Raw genomic sequence first — 16,970 nt, forward strand, 5'->3', positions numbered from 1 at the left:
TGTGTGCACTTTCCTCATTACCAAAGGAAGTTGTTAATCCAAAAGCATCACATGTCCCATTAAGCGAAAATCCGTTTGCCTATTCGGCGTGAAGGAAAGATGGTGCCAAAAATAGCCGACGAGTAAAAACAAGCCATGGAATGCGTCTACTGACGTCAAATTTCTCAGCGAGGCTCCTGTGAACAATGCAATCTAATTGCACCAAAACAGAAAATTCGATCATGGTGGGAATCGCACCCGGGTCTCCGGGCTACGAGACGAATACGCTTCCCCGACGCCATGGCAATGCCGCGGCTCTAATTGGCTAAAGGTGTGCCTAGTGCGTGCGTGAATGCACAAGTCACGCCGCAGTCTGACTAAGCGTGTGGCCTAGTAGACGCGTCGTTGGACACGTGACGACGCAGCCAATGTGATGAAGGTGGCGCCGCGACATTAGTCTATAAAATGAGCCTATAAAAATGGCGTTATCGTTTAGTTGAACGGCTTGGATCGGTACTTTGAATTATGAACTCCTCGCGGGCAAGCGAGCGCGTCAAAGCGCTTGGTGCGTTTTAATTTGGCCGTGCCGAGCCACAGTTAGACGCAGGCGATAGCTTGCGTGGACAAGGAAAGCGCAACAAAAAAAAAATTTCGTCAAATGGCCTATAATTATTTCGCGTTTCTACATGTTAGCAGTCTTGTCTGCCGAATTTCCTTCAGCGAAATAATTATCTTTTTCTGACAGAACCTGGCCGTCCGAGCATCCCATACTTGTCGCTTTTTCGAAAGCGTGGCCACATCCAGGCAATTCCAGCACATGACCGAGACGCTGGACGCCTTGAGCAGCGTGCGTGCTTACGGAGTTGTAGAGCGCTTCCGGTGTCACTTCTACCGGCTGACGGACACCGTCGTCCGCGGTTACTCGGCCTACTGCGGCTGCTACCGCTTTACACGCACGCTTTCGGCTACCGGAGCGTTCGTGGTTCTCCTGGCCGCGTTGCTACTCAGCATCACAGGCTCGGCTCCGCCAGATCCGAGCAGCCTTGGTCTCACACTGAGCGCCGCATCTTCGGTGAGTTGCTCGGGTTGCAGTGAATCGTTGAGCTACGTGGTACAGTGATTACCATTTGTTACTTTGGATAACAGGTGGCAATGAGCGTCACGCAACTTTTGTTCAATCTGTGGGGAAGTTTTTTTCGTTACTTACAACGCACACCGCCAGCAGGCAATGAAGCCAGAAAAAGGGTACGACATGTGGCCAGTTCTTTATAGTTGAACTTAGGAAATAATAATGAAAAATCCCAGCGACGATTACGATACTCCCTAATTCGAAATTTGAGCGCAGCTCTATAGACCCTTTTATAGGCTTTGTAGCAGCAGTGTTTTCATTACATCAGAAAGCATGCGGTCATTTTTTACAGCCAAATTAGCCGACGAAAAATAAGTATTTTGTCCCATAGTTTACTATAGGAATCTGTCCTTGATGTGTTCAAATATAATGCACGTGCCCAATGCGGTGAGTTCATGTATGCGGATTTCTCACTATCTTTAGCAGTAAAATTGATTTTTGGAACATCCTAACTGCACATCAAAACAGGGGCCAGCTGGTGTGTTCTGTATATTTGTAGGCTATTCTAACTTGTAGCTATTCCGGGGGTAACCGGAAGTCGTTTTGTATTCGTGTGTGTAAACATAAAATGAACCTATACGTGTTTTCATTTCCCGATGTATTGGATGGCGCGGACAATCTCTCTCGTGCGGCACATTGCAAACGGAGCGAAGTGTGGCGCGGCTGTCTCGATAATTTGGAGATGGCGAGATGTAGCACGTGATTAGGGGTGGTTGCGATTCACAGCAGTCACCACACACGGAGCTTCGTTAATGCAGCGCATTGTTTCCATATACGGTATCGGTGGATGCGCTCGCCGCATGTCATCAGTGGACAACGGCACGCTACTCTGACGCCCCCTTGTATTGGTCGTCGCGACAGAGCCCGTCTTGCGGGGCATTAAGCGTTTGTTTTCCCGGTTTCGCCATTCCCTCCTCCTGCACTTTCTCGCACTGTCTTTGCTATCGCCATCTTTCATCCTACGCTACGCTCCGCGTTCGCTGTTTCATTTTTCGCTGTGCTCGTTCGCTCGGTTACGCCGAAGGACGCTGACAGTAAAGGAAGGAAGTAGAGCCTAAGAGCTCCGCTCTAAAATAAACGTGTGTTGACGCAACGAAAAAAAATGGCGTGGGTGGGAGCAGAGAGCTCATCTTCAGCATCCCGCGTGCGATGTTCTAAAAATAAACTTCGGAGACGATAATCCCCCGTGCCACTTTTCTTGGCATTTTATGATTTTTGTACGCTTACTAGATCCATTCTTGGGATTGTTAGCCAGCGCCACTCGCGGCCACGATGGCGGATGTGGCACGCTAACAAAAGGCGTCAGAAGTACGAGAACTGTAGAGGTGTGCGAACAGTGACTTTTTGAGCTCGAATGGAATTCTAATCGACAAGTACCCGAGGAGAATCGCATCGAAGCGAATATTGAATACTGTTCGAATATTTTGCGATGATTCTATATTCGTTATCACAACTAATATAAAACAATGCTCACATTCCAGAATTCTTATACCTAGCAAGCTTCTGTCATTACGTATCACATTATGAAATATTTTTTATAGACACAAATGGAGCATTCGCAGCAAACAAGTAGATTATTCGCATACACAGAGCTCTACAGAAAGTGCGAATGGTCGCTGTAGAGCGTGTCAAGTGTGGCTAACTAAGAGACGTAGCCTGCTCCACTACGCAAACAATCATGTTTTATGTTACTCGCATTTACGAATTGTGTCTATTTGATTAGAAGACCGAATCGAATAGCACACTGCCGGATTGGTGAATCGAAAGTTTCGAACATTGGCACACTCGTAATTTGAGCTACAAAGCAAGCAAGTGATAAATATGCATAATGCTACGTTATGAAAATAAGGATACCAGTGTCAAGGCCCTCGATAAGTATTGAAGGCGAGAACTTTTCAATAAAAGTGTGTAATCATACCCATGCTTCCTAAGCCTCATCGCCTAGCCATTTTTAATCAGCAGCGCTACACCACGCAAAATATATCGTTTCGGATAGACATCAGGCAAGTCACTCGCAGTTACCCGCTCAAATGTGTTTTCCATCGGACATGAACCTAAAAAGAGCTTCTTATTTAAACAAAACTGCTTAACATCGAGAGTATTCGCCTTTATCACTGTCTATCGGAGAGTCCTTCGTTTTAGCTGCAATGCCAGGACATTTCCGTGGTAGTGACGGAAGATTGTACGCATTCTCACGCAGATACGGTGTGACAATAAGACGCGGCAGTGCGCCTGAGCTACCCATAGTACAAAAATGTGCTTTCGTAAGCATTCCTAGTTTACACATGACTAGAAAATGCATATTTACTTTTCATGATCTTCGTGTGAAGAATTGTACTTTGAGACTTCCCGAAATCTCGTGTACTTAAGTCTCTGTAAAGTTCGAATTTCATATAAAAAACTTTCAGATGACATACCCTGGTCGCAAACTGCTTCTGTCACCACCAGTTATTTGTCCCCATCAGTAACGACTTGTGATCCACTGTCGATAAATGCGAGAAATTTACATAATATTATGCAAGCACTTCATTAGAGCAAGTAATAGTGGTAAAATGACTGTGAATTTTATGAAGAGTCATCATAATTACAGGGTGAATACGTCTATATTTATTGCGCACCCAGTAATGATACGTTCTTTCACAAGAAATGACTGAATAACTAGTGTGAATTACTTGCACAAGGCAATTATTGGCTGCATATATTACTAGAAATAAAAAATATTACGCAATTGCTACAGAAACGCCCACGTCACACCTACCGTCAAGCACTGTAGTACCTTCTCCAAAGCTATCATCGGTAGGGACAGACTTCCCTCATAAGTGAAATGAGGGTACTTGAAGTAACCAAGACGGGTATAGGGGGGGGTTGGGGCTGAATTTGTCCTAAGCATAATTTTTGCGGTGTATTCCTTGCTACAATTGCAAAGAAATGGCAAATATAGGTCGCGTACAATATTGTGCACACTGTGACTGAAGGGGTTACTTATTTATTCCTTTATTATTTTTTTTTATGGCTTTATTCATAGATTATTATTCCTTAACAGCTTAAGGCAATGCAGATCGGAGTGTTGACAACAAAACGGAAAGCTACCCAAATAAGTGTGATAGAAAATAAATTACAAAGACTTCTGACTATACAATTTTGGCTAGTACTTCACAGTGTACCAAATAAGGGGTTATAAAAACAAAACAAGACATATACAAGTTCTCTAAATGTAGTGTACTGAGACTTCAGAATACACAAAGCTAGCTAAAGCAGCTAGACATTGTTGGTTATCATTTATAGATACAAAGTCTTCGAGACAGGAATCCAGTCAAGCGGTTAAGCGAGGAAAAAGGACTGAGAAACAGTTAGCGTGACGTGATCTAAGGCTAACCTTGTAACGACGATGTAAGCGAGAAGACGTGTACTACCGTTGATAAAGTAGTTCGCAGCGTAGAGTGAAATGATGGTTTAGCGTTTGAAAAGGAATTAAACGCGAGATCTTGTGCCAACGTGACAGTGGTCTGAGGGCCAGGTTAGTTTTCATGGGAGATATACTCGTGTTTCTATAGCAGTTACACAATATGAACAAAATTGAATTATTCTGAAATCGCTTCCAGGGCTAGTTCGCCGGGCGGCTAATTATGCGCTCCATGCAGAAACACGAAGTACAGCTGCATGTAATCACGGTTTCACCTGTAGTCGGTTCACGACATACGCCACAAAGTGTCTGAATCCACCACCTCCCATCTTCAAAGTCAGACGCGTGATTCCATACCACAGCTTGGGACGCACTAGTCTCTTATAAAGAAGTATTACAGCATAGCTGCATGACAACCACAGGATAACGACGACGCAGTACATTATTGATGAGATGACGACGGCGAGAAGACGACGTTGGAGTGGCGACGGTGATATCGCTACAATGGTTTGATGACGACGAAGCAGGAACAAGGGTGGCATGACGAAAATGCTGTGACGATGACAGGGCGGCAACCACGAGATACGAGGCTGGTGCGGTGATGGTAGTCTGATGACGATGGTGTGAAGACGACTGCGTGATGACCGTGGAATGGGGATGCTGGAGTGACGCAGTAGTATGACAACGATGGAGTGACGATTGCGAGTTGACGACGCTGGAGTGACAACGATGGCATGAAGAAGCTATAGTGATGACGATGACTTGACGAAAGCATGTCACTGATGATGGAAAGATGGCGATGGCATAACGATGAGGCCAGGAAAAAAATTATGGAACGAGGATAATAACGTTCTTCATGAACACCGGTGTAATTCCAGGGTATAGTATGTACAAATGACGATTAAGCCGTGTCTGTAAGACAGAAGTCTATAAGAATATTTTCAGTCTGCATAAACTCGCCCAATTGCAAACTAGAGCACCAAATTATATCACAAGACACTTCGAAGACTGGGCAGCTCCGACACCACGGTCAAACTACGGGAAACAGTGTCTGAGGTATACATTACCCACACTCATAAACTATTACAATTCGGTTCACTTTAATCTTTTCTCTTCGTCACTCAATGAGCTCCGGTGCATGTATGTGATTGCTTTGTAATATTTGTATGACCATTCTACGTGTATTTTTCCATTGATGCTCTTCATCATTTTTTGAGTAAACTATATGATGTGCAATATTATGTATGTACATTATACATGTGCATGAATGAAAGAATGTGATTCTGCCTCTGACCAAATGAGGGATGGTGGACTTGTCAAGCTGTCCAATGGACAGCCTTTTTTTCGCCACCCCCCCCCCCCATCTGTACCTTACAAGGTCTGTATTTTGCAAAATGGAAAATGAACTTTCATTTCATAATGGCGCATTCAAGCCATTGTTACAGTCCTTCGTCGACATTGCATCGTCGTCTTGCCATTGGCGTCATCGCATTATTATCACAAGGTCGCCGTCATGCGGTCTGATCATGCTATTGGCGTCATGTAGTTGCCGTAACGCCATCGTCATCATTGTGCCGTCTTCGTCATTAATGGTGCGTCATTATCTTCCTCACACCGTTGCCTTCATGATGTTGTCGTCATACCATTGCCATCTTGCCAGCATCGGCCTCACATTGTCGTTACTCCAGCATCTTACCATTGTAGTCACTCCGTTGTCGTTGTCCCATAGTCCTCATGCCATCTTCATGCCATCGCCGTCACGGAGTTATCACACCGTAGTCGTCATTCTACAATCATAACACCAGCATTGGTTACCAATTTTCGGCACCCTGTCGTCGTCACAGCATTTCAACATAGCGTCTTTGCACCTGAGTCGTCATTCTATGCTGATAACGCTGTCATCATCAGACCATCGTCGTCATTTCATCGTCACCATTCCAGCGCCGTCATGCAGTGGTTGTCACACCATCGTCATCTCGCCGATAATGTTACTCCAGCGTTGTTACCCTATGGGTGTCATGCAGTCGTGATTTGTCGTTGTGGTGGTTACATCGTAGTAATATTCTCTTAATGATTCCAGTGCCGTCATGATATTGTCGTCCTGCTTTATCATTTCATTGTTATCGTCGTTTAGTCATCATGCCGTCATCTTCATGACGTAGCAGTTGTTGCATGGACATCATATATTCTTCATCATGCGTGTTGTGTGCATGATAGAACGCAAAATGTCCATGTTGATCAAGGTGGTTCGCAGTGAAAATTGCGTCGTGTGGCCTCTATTGGTGAGTTATCATTAAGGAGGCTAATCCTTCTTCAAAAACACCAATGAAAGTTTCGCTTAAACCTATTCTCACAGCGACTGCACGTTTTTTCTACATCTAGATAACGTTTGGACTATTTAGGGATGAATATTGCAAACTTTCTAACACGTATGCTTATTTGCAGTCATGTTCACATTAAAATCTGCATCTTTACCCAAGCCTTCCCTGAAAATATTTTTGTAATCGTTTCGTTTCTACCAGTCTTTGGACTTTCTATCAATGCAATTTGTCACGACAGAAATGTCACCTAACAGTAGAATATGTCGCAGGTGCCACTGGCGCTGATGTCATTGTGCGTGATGACGTTCACGACGCTCCAAATGATGGTGTCATTCGAACGCTGCTTGGAGTATACAGAACTAGATCCCGAGGTAACATGTTTTCTTATATATATATATATATATATATATATATATATATATATATATATATATATATATATATATACGGCTTGCAACCTTCGTCATTATAGTGTGGTTCTGGTCGCTGACGCTTTTTTGTAAAAACCTCTGCATTCGCTATGGAAACGCGAGATGGAAGCTGGGACTTTTTATTTGATACTCCTCTTTGTACTCGTAGCCCCCTAGGTTTCGTTAAAACGAGCAGCATTTCTTCACTTATTCATTTCTATTCTTACTTCCAGGCCGAAAACACTACAACGCCGGAAAACTCTGATGCTATGGTTGGCTCAGATATTTCTTATGCGTGGCCGTCACGTGGAAAGCTTGAGTTCCAGGGCTACTCAGGATTCTACAGAGTCGGTGTATCTCCTAACGTGCTAAACAACATCACATTTGCCGTGAATCCTATGGAAAAGGTAAGCTATGTCCAAATGCCACTGCGTGGAAAGAACCAGTCAATTTAATTTCTAACTAGGGTTAAACTAGCATACAGCTTCCCTTTCATTCTTCATGCTTCTTCATGCTTCAGGCCGAATATTTTGCTAACGAATAAATTGAAGCAAGGCATTCTTATTTATTTTTTTGCGCTGCAAACACAGAACAAACTTGGTCGATTTCAACTCGCGGCGTTCATGGTACTCTCGCATATTTGTTCAACCTATGTGAACAAAAAGTCGAGAAGCCTTGTGAACTTGCTAACGTTTAATCGTTGCTCACCGATACTTATTCATACGTGGTCAGCTAGTGCCAGTGGGAGACTAACAAATTTTTAGAAGTCACTGACTAATTGACCGATTTTATTCTCAATTGTAAGCTCGTGGAGTAATCAGTGTCGGGCAGTCACGACGTACACGTCGCGTATCTCTTTTATCAGTTTTCAGTTCACAGTGAGGCATGTTGCTAAGCACTATTGGGTTCGGTCAGTACTTGGGAGGGAGGCCTATTCTTGTAATAATCTTATTTAAGGTATGATGTTTTAGTTTACTCATCCTTTGAAGAAATATAGTGACATGTGTACTTGTTTATCTTTCTCGGGTAACCGCTTTTCACCGTTTAACAAATGTTGAGCCTTATGACTCAGCGCAGAACGCACCGGCGTGTATTGGACGTTTCTTGAATAGTATTGATGGTTCTATCCATTGTTTATTGTCACAGAACCTTGCGTAATCTGATTGTATGCATGACCCGAATTGTGTACTATTTTCTGGAAGGTACGCGTGCACTAGTGATTAATCTGGAACCTTCGACGGCTCATGCATACAAGCCGACGCGCTTGACCCCGCTGATCAGATTTCGACTATCGTCGACTGTGCTCGCCACTATCGTTGTGCTTGAAGGTTACATGTTTTTCTGAGCAGAGTTTGCCCAATAAAGAGTCGGTTTCGTGATACACAGTTTTTCTACCGTATTCTTCATCGTCGCTACAACGTAAAATCAGGTGGACGTGCTTTTGCGTTCAATACCGAACGCCCCCGCAAAGCAATGATCCAAGGACGAACCCCAAAGACAGCGCCAGCGTTGTCCCGGACAATAGAGGAAGCCGTGGGCTGCAAAACCTACCCCGGGTGCACCAGGCGGGGGGGGGGGGGGGTTCCGTGTGTGTCCACCTAATGGGCATGTCCATTTCGTCTTCTGCTGAAGTTCTTATTGACTGAGCAGGGGCACGCGCCAGAAGGAGACCGGCACTCGAGCCAATCAGCAGTTCAGCAGCAGGCGAAATTAACATATCTACTTGGTGAATACTTACAGAAGAGCGCCTCGAATTTCGTGCCTAGTCAAAAACCACAATAGCAGCTCTACCTTTCACCCATTGTCCTATAACTACCAAGGCAGCCGCCAAATTCCGCGGAGCAACAATGGACGACCTGAAGACCTGGCTTTAGACTTTCAAAAGAGTGTATACCTACAAGTTAGGCCAGGGTGTATACCTACACCCTGGCCAATAGTACTCTTGCAAGAGACGGTCCTTAGTCTTCTTAACTCCTAGGTGTCTGGACCACGAACCTCCATGCGACAAGCGTAACAGATCCTGACGGTAGCACTGAGGCACGATCAGCTGATCGAACTCCACTCCCCTGCGGTCTAGATACTTCCGGTACAGGACCCCACCTCTTTCCACAAAACGAGCATTTTTCTTGGCGATACCTTCCTTGACATTGTAGCGCGTGTTTTCTAGGCTGCCATCCTTTCTTTCGCTCGGCTATAAAAGCCTACCGGCTGACTTTAAGCAACCTATTAAGTCCGTCTGACGTAGGCGCGATGAACAAATCTGCAGATAGCTCTTCTAACTTTCCCGTGTCGGGCATTTCCTCTCCAGTATCTGGTGCCTTCAATGCTACAGGCTCAATTTTATTCAGTTCGGACGTGCTCTGAATATCAGCTTGCTACGCCTCCGACCTTTTCTCATTGTTCGACGTCGGCCCCGCAACTACCGCCTTTGCAGCTAGCTGCCGAACTCTCGATCTGGTTAAGGCCTGAACGCTAGCCTCACCAAACAAAAGCCCCTTCTCGCGCAGGAGGTGATCGGACCTGTTCGAAAATAGGTACAGGTACTGGGGGGGGGGCAGCATAGATGACACTGCGGCCTCTGTCTCAAGCGCTCCGAAAGGTCCTTCAATAAGCACTTTTGCTACGGGCAGACACACGCTATGAGCTTCCACGGCTTGCTTGATCCATGCGCACTCGCCCGTGAACATATCGGGTTCTACGTAAGAGGGGTGAACTACATCCATTGTAGCTGCGGAATCACGAAGCACTCGGCACTCTTTCCCGTTCACGAAGAGGTCTCGCATGTAAGGCTCGAGAAGCTTCATGTTCTCGTCAGTGCTGCATAATGACAAAAACACGACTTTGGTTTTGTTTCTGGACACTGCGCCGAAATGTGACCCGGCTTCTGGCACGTATAACAAACGCGCACTTGCCTCGTCTCGAACCGCTTTCTGCGTTCGGCTTCGGCTGCCGCCGTCTCCTTACGTTGGGTCGGACTGCTTTCACTCGCATCCGCACTACGTGTGTCCCCCCTTGCTCTCATGGGTGTGAACTTCGGCCTCTCAAACTTGGAGCCAAATTCACCCTTTTGACCGTCCTTAGCTCCGCGAACCCGACGCGTCACAAACTCCTCGGCTAGCTCAGCGGCTTTAGCCACCGTACAAACGTCTGGCCTATCCAAGACCCAGTACCGGACGTTCTCAGGTAACCGACTATAAAACTGTTCCAGCCCGAAACACTGCAGAACTTTCTCGTGGTCACCAAACGCTTTCTCTTCTTTGAGCCACTCCTGCATGTTTGACATAAGCCTGTAGGCAAACTCTGTATATGACTCACTTCTGCCTTTCTCATTTACCCGAAACTTCCGACGGAACGCCTCCGCTCACAGCCTGTACTTTTTTAGCAGACTCGATTTCACTTTGTCGAAATCCTCTGCCTCCTCTCTCTTCAAGCGAGCGACTACGTCGGCCGCCTCGCCGGGTAACAAAGTTAGCGAGCGCTGTGGCCACGTTTCCCGAGAGAACCCCTGCTTCTCGCACGTTCGCTCAAAGTTGACGAGGAACAAACCAATGTCCTCTCCAAGCTTAAACGGCCGCATCAGGTCAGTCATTTTGAACAATACTCGTTCTCCTGCACTGTGTGCCTGACTTCCATTACGAGCGCGTCCCATCTCTACCTCGAGACGCTTCATTTCCAAAGCGTGTTCACGTTCGCGCTCTTCTTTCTCTTTTTGCTCTCTCTCTTTCCCTTTTTGCTCTTTACGTGCGCGCTCATCTTTCTCTATTTGCTCTTTACGTTCGCGCTCCTGTCTCTCATTTTGCTCTTTACGTTCGCGCTCCTGTCTTTTTGCCGTTTCCCTCTCCTCAATGGTCTCAAGGCATTCCGACAGCTCGTCATCCTCAGCTTCTAACTCAAGAATAGCCCTTAGCAGTTCTGGTTTTCTGAGTTTGTCTGAGACATCTAGACCCAACTCTCTCGCAAGCTCCAGTAATTTGGGTTTGCGCAACGACTTCCAATCCATGGCTGCTCTGAATGCGGCTTTCTCTACTGCCTACTATTGTCTTGCCGCAAACTAACCCGGCAGCAACGACAACCACAATTACCAGCTCTGTTTCTGACACTAACAAAAGTCTGGCAAAACTGAGAAGAAGAAAGTCCCGCACTCACCAAACCTCGCAGACAAGAATTCAGCGCAGTCATTCAGCTGCAGGCAACCAGTCATCACACAGGGCTCGTTGCACTGCTCCCGTATGGTCGTTGTGCTGCTCAGCATACAGTCGACCGCATATCTTCGCTGCTGGCCTCCGTTGTCGCGATCTCACCGCTGGCAAACAGTTGTTGCATCTGGGTTGCAAGCCCAGTGGCGTAGGAACAGGGGGGGCCGGGGGGCCGTGGGCCCCGGGTGCAAGGGGCCAGTGGGAGGGGGGGTGTCATATGCCTGAAGAGACCTCTTTTTCCACCGACGTGACTGGGCGCAAATGGCAAAGAATGCTCCGGTATCCAGTGGCCCGAGCTCTTGTACCCGATGCGTTGCGCCGCAGAATTGTCGGCTGCAGCTCTACCAACACCCCATGAAATAATTGCACGAATGTGTGGGCTAAGAAATTTAATTCCTAAAAGGGTCGCGAAACTATTCGCCTTAGCGGAATGTTTCATGTGGGGTTTGCCGTGCGTTCATGCTGGGACCAGAAGTCGCTAAACATACAGTAAGGCGTTGAGGCTCTTGGGTCCCTCTTCCGTCCACAACGCGCAGCGAAGACGAACAAAGACAGCAGTAAGAGGGCGTTCAACGAGCGCGCCCGACGCTCTCGTTTACGGCGAAGCGTTCGTTGAGAGCGACGTTGCATAAGTGCGGCCGTCAAAAGTCGCGAATGGGATTCTCTGGATCGTCTTCAGACTCGGTGCCGCCGAAGAGTTTGGCGGCGTATGACTCCACAGGCTGTATATAGTCGCGGGCGCCGCGACGTTCAGCTCGCTTTTACTTCCCCTTTCCCGCTCGCTCCGCGAAGCCGCTGCGAAACCTGCTGTTATGTTTCACGCTTTCCTTCTTACCCTCGAAAGTTTCAGAGAACTGTTGTTATTGTGTGACTTCATGTCAAGTACAGTGTCTGTGCCAGCTGCTCAGAATTTAAAAAAAAAACGTGAATATTGTAAGGATATTTCCGGATATTCCATGAAGTTATGTGTCTGTGATTACTAGGAACTCGGTAGCGTGAAAAATATGGCAGGTAAGTAATAACCATATCCTTAATATTCCCCTAATTAGTACTTATACTTCAATTCCAGAATTGAGGATTCAAACTCATATTATTAACTCAACAAAAATTTCTCAAACAAAATCGTTTTGGGTGCTACAACCTACAGTACTTTGGCACTGCGGGCGGCGCCTAGTATGGCAGTAGCGAAAGAAATATGAAATAGTGGACCAGTGAGGTTGAACCCTCAATCCTCTCCATTGCGAGTGCAGACCAACAGGTTTCGCAGGCGCGGGCTTCATCGAGGTCCTTTTTTTTTTATCGTGACGCCAAGAATCGACGCGAAGCGTGCTCAATTCTGTTTCAAACTTTTGGTGGTACCGCAGCTAGGATAATCACGTTTGTCCGTATAGCAGTAAATAAAAACAAGGCTTTATTGATCACAATAAAGAGAAGTCGTAATTGTCATAACATTGGCGCCCGCGCAGCAAGGAGGCAGGTGGCGTTTTCCGTTTTTCTAATACGGTGCGGAGATCAGCGTCACTGAGACACAATTTAATTTTCGTTTTCGTTCAGGGCTGCCCATAGGCAAAATACTGCGGGCCGTAGAACCTACGACGATTTTCGTGAAGTTGTTATTGGGCAAGATATGAATGTCGGCCTTCAATTTTGCAAATGCAATGTTGCCGCTAAAATTGGTAATTAAAACTTTATATTTTTTTTACTTGTGACGTGAGCCGTATTTGCCACGATGGCGCATTTGTATTGGTTGCCAAGCCTTACAGTCTGACAGAAGATGTGCACATGCGCTTATCACAAGTTATCAGTGCAGCAAACTGTGTTATTTCGCGCAGAAAAAAACAGCGTGTATTAGCCTCGAGCTCCACTATGGTATAGCTCCACCACTGGAAAAGCTGGCGCCACCATTGGCGTGACGTGCTATTAGGGATCACGTGGACATAGCGGGCGCGCCAGCAGCTTCGGGAGCGCCGAAGCGAGCTGAAAAGGAAAGTTTAAGTTCCCTCGTACGCTGCGGTCCTCATTTATTAGCGGGATTTTCCCGCTTCGAGTGTCTCCTTTACAACGATTGAAAGCACTAGAATAGGTAGTGGCTGCCTTTGAAGGTGCGCAACATGGTAGGCTACTGCTCGGTGCAGTAGTGCCGAACGTACGCAACGGAGCCCGGTGTCAGCCTTATTCATACGTAGCCGCAGGACAAGAACCTGCGTGAAGCTTGGCTCGAGAAACAAAACCGGCAGTCATCGGCTACAACTCGGGTATGCAGCAAGCACAGACGCGAGGAAGATCTCTGCTTCGGCCCCGGGTCTGCAATGTTCGAAAAACGCGCACTAAGACGCTCGCCCGAGTCCGCTGCCCGACCAATGTCATGACGGTTTGGTCTATGAACTTGTCGATGCTATATATACTGGCAAGTTCACTGGAGTGGATAGGGAGCGGTAAGAAGCACACAAAAAAAGAACGCATGGCATATGGTCATGTTTGTGTTATGAATTAATGCACTGGATTACAAAAAAAAAGAAGCAGCGGGAAATCGCACGCTGAGAACACGGATAAACATATAGTGCGACGCAACTCGAGAAATAATATTGAAACGTCAAAGAATTTAGAAAAAAAAATATTGAATCGTCGCGACGTCCGGCACATCAGTCCCCGTAGGCTCCGAAGTCTCTACAATGACATTATTTTTGAACAGCTCTGATAGCGCCCACGCAACATTGGTTGCTTGTGTACTGTCAAATGCTCATGTTCTACAGCCTAAAGCTCATGACACGGTGAGAAAACGCGCACGCGGCGAAAGCGAAATGGTGCGCAGACAAGCATGCAGACACGCAGTCGGTCGCTGCATTGTGGCTTCATTCTATTACGCTCCATTTAGATATACGAACACTATAAGACCATATTTCACGTAGTTTGGTCTCGGCGTTTGCCTACCTTTCACGCAAGAAGCCGGTTCGGGAGTCTAAATCGCGGCGACCACGCACAGTGGCGTTTAATGTACGTATTCGGTAAAGAGATAGCGCCTATAAACGATTCTGTGCTTTCAGTTTGCCCAAGATTATTATTTAGACAGTAAAAAACTTCTCTCGTTTCGAAAGTACTTACAGAAATTTCCGGGAGACCTCCCGCGTGGTGTTTTCAGTGAGCGCTGGCAGCAAAACCTATGAGGAGCGCGCCGCGTGATCCCTCATACTACGCTAGCGAGGCGCTTCCTATAGATGGCGACTCCGTAACTCCTCGCCGCCAATACCTGCTGCATTCGCGACCTCTGGGAAAGAAAGCGAAGGAGAGGGGGACCCGGGGGACGTGCGCGGTGTCCAAGGCGGCTGTACTGGTGCTGAAACCCGGAAATTGTCGATATCCTCGCCTTCCTTGACTACACCCGGGGGGGGGGGGGTTGACAGAAGACCTGTGGGCCCCGGGTGCCAGACGACCTAGCTACGCCACTGTGCAAGCCCCAAGGGTAGCGTTGGCCTGGCGGCCTGGGGCAAAACTGGAAGCATCCGAAGGTCCTGGCAAAGCATGAGTCGACTGCTAACAGAACAACTTGTTTATTCTAGCATCGCAAAAGAGCGGCCGGTCAGGTCGACCTAAGTGGAGAGACGGGAGAGCACGTTACTCGACGGAAGAAATCGGAGCCTCTCTCTTGGCGTCCGGGGGCAGCTGCTTTTATACTCTCGGAGTGGAGGGCAAGAAGGAACGGCTCGGGATGGGGCGCACGTGACGGCGGGGCACGCACACGCTGAGAGACACGTTGAGACAAGAAGTGACGCATCCGCCGGGCCGGCGCCGATCAGACCTCCTCGCTTCACAGTTGGGGAGCTCCTCTCCTCGGCTGCCGCGCTTTGACAAGCGTGGGCATCAACATGCACACACACTCACACACACACACGAAGACACGTGGCATTGAAACATGCCTGGACGCGCTTGGCAGGAAGCGTTACGGCAGCGCTGAACGGGCCAAAATGTCCGCCGCTTTGAATGAAGCCCCGGCGTCCGTTGCATCCGCGCCGGCTATACCGCGCGTCGTAGGCGAAACGTAACGCAAGGCTTTGCGTGGGCAGTATCTTGAAAGTAGAGCCTACTAGAATACGGTTGAGTGCACAAGCGGCTAGGGCGGTGCAAGCTTTGCAGTGAGATGCGCGGCGACCAAAAAGACTGTGGCGACGCTTCGATCGAAGGTGATTGGCCCGCATCAAGGCTGTGCCTTTGGAAACTGCTGGCGATACTTCTCGTAAAGGTCATTCGTACTACTTCGAACGCTGGTATAAGTGTTCACGCTGCTGAAGCGGTGTTTATAATTGGATATGAGATGTATTTATGCTTTGGGAGTGAATGCCTTTCTTTCTCTTCTTTATTTTGTTTTTTTTTAATGCCGCCGCGCGGTGATTGCGCGTGCATTGCGGCCGCAGTGTCGCCTTTCACTATGCAACGTTAGTGTACGGTTCCCTTCGGAGAACCATAGTTTACTTGATCTTCAAGCAGCTCGTATCTTTCGTGTGTATTTTGCGCGCATAGTTTTTCATCGGTAGGTCTTGCGAAACGCAGACGGAAAAACAAGTGCACACTTCCTGCTTGCCACTTCAAAGAAATAAACCATATTTATCCCATCCGGCGCCATGTACTCGGATTTAGGGAAAGTATTCTTATAGAAAAAAAAGCTGCAGTGCAACATTCCATACAATGTTTCGTCTTCCACGCGTAACAGAATGCGTGGTAATTGGTACGGGTTCTTTTATTGCGGTCGGACCTCGGATGCCGAAAAGAGTTTTAGGTAGCCATTATATATGCTAATCCTTGGCCAGTAAGCCGTGCGAAATTTTTTGTCCAGTCCATGCTTAACAACGGAAAAACAAGGCGGGACGGCAGCCTAATTACTGGCTACATAGTGGATATGGCGTGGCGCTGCTAAACTCGACCTCACGGGTACAAACCATGTCGCTTAATTCGATGGGGAGGAAAAGGAAAACAACCGTGTACTTCTCTTTAGGTGTACGTTAAATAATCGCAGTTGGGAGGAACTGAACAGGGTGCCTCATAATTACATCATCAGACGTAAAACGCCAGAATTTGTTTAAATATAAAAATGGAAAGTAGCTGCGTCCTTCGGCTTTCTTCTAGGGGTGTAAACGAAAGAAATTAAGATTCTCGAGTCGGATTTTTGAGAAAAACATGTTACGCTCACCTTATATTTCATACCTTAATGTAATTCCTTTCGCAACTGTACGTCCGCTCAACTAAGGACCTTCTGTATTATAAACGGCTGCTTTGAGTTATCCTGTGCACCATCATAAGGACAATTATGAAGCAGTTAAAGGAACGGTATGCCTCACATACATGCAGAAGTATTTGTAGATCTGCTGTCTTCGTTGAAGAAGATAAGTGTGGTACCTTATTGCGCACCCAGCTTTAATTGGGTTGCAGACATGGTGAGACTGTCAAAACATGTTTTCCTTGCCTCAATCAAGTTAGCAGATTTACAGGCTGCCCAGAAACGGGAGACTTATATTAAATGACAGCTGCGAACTTGTTCAG

At 47.0% G+C, this 16,970-nt stretch overlaps 1 protein-coding gene across 1 annotated transcript in view; it reads left to right on the top strand.

The window, feature by feature from the left end:
- The window catches only part of LOC142576593 (ATP-binding cassette sub-family C member 3-like), a 117,943-nt gene that overhangs the window by 50,526 nt on the left and 50,447 nt on the right, over window positions 1-16,970 (top strand). The window contains exons 4-6 of the mRNA XM_075686788.1: window positions 725-1,051; window positions 7,102-7,203; window positions 7,476-7,649. Of these exons, the coding sequence (XP_075542903.1) occupies window positions 725-1,051; window positions 7,102-7,203; window positions 7,476-7,649 (603 nt within the window). The remainder of the gene's footprint in view (window positions 1-724; window positions 1,052-7,101; window positions 7,204-7,475; window positions 7,650-16,970) is intronic.

Source organism: Dermacentor variabilis, chromosome 3 (assembly GCF_050947875.1).
Source record: "Dermacentor variabilis isolate Ectoservices chromosome 3, ASM5094787v1, whole genome shotgun sequence".
Taxonomy (NCBI): domain Eukaryota; kingdom Metazoa; phylum Arthropoda; class Arachnida; order Ixodida; family Ixodidae; genus Dermacentor; species Dermacentor variabilis.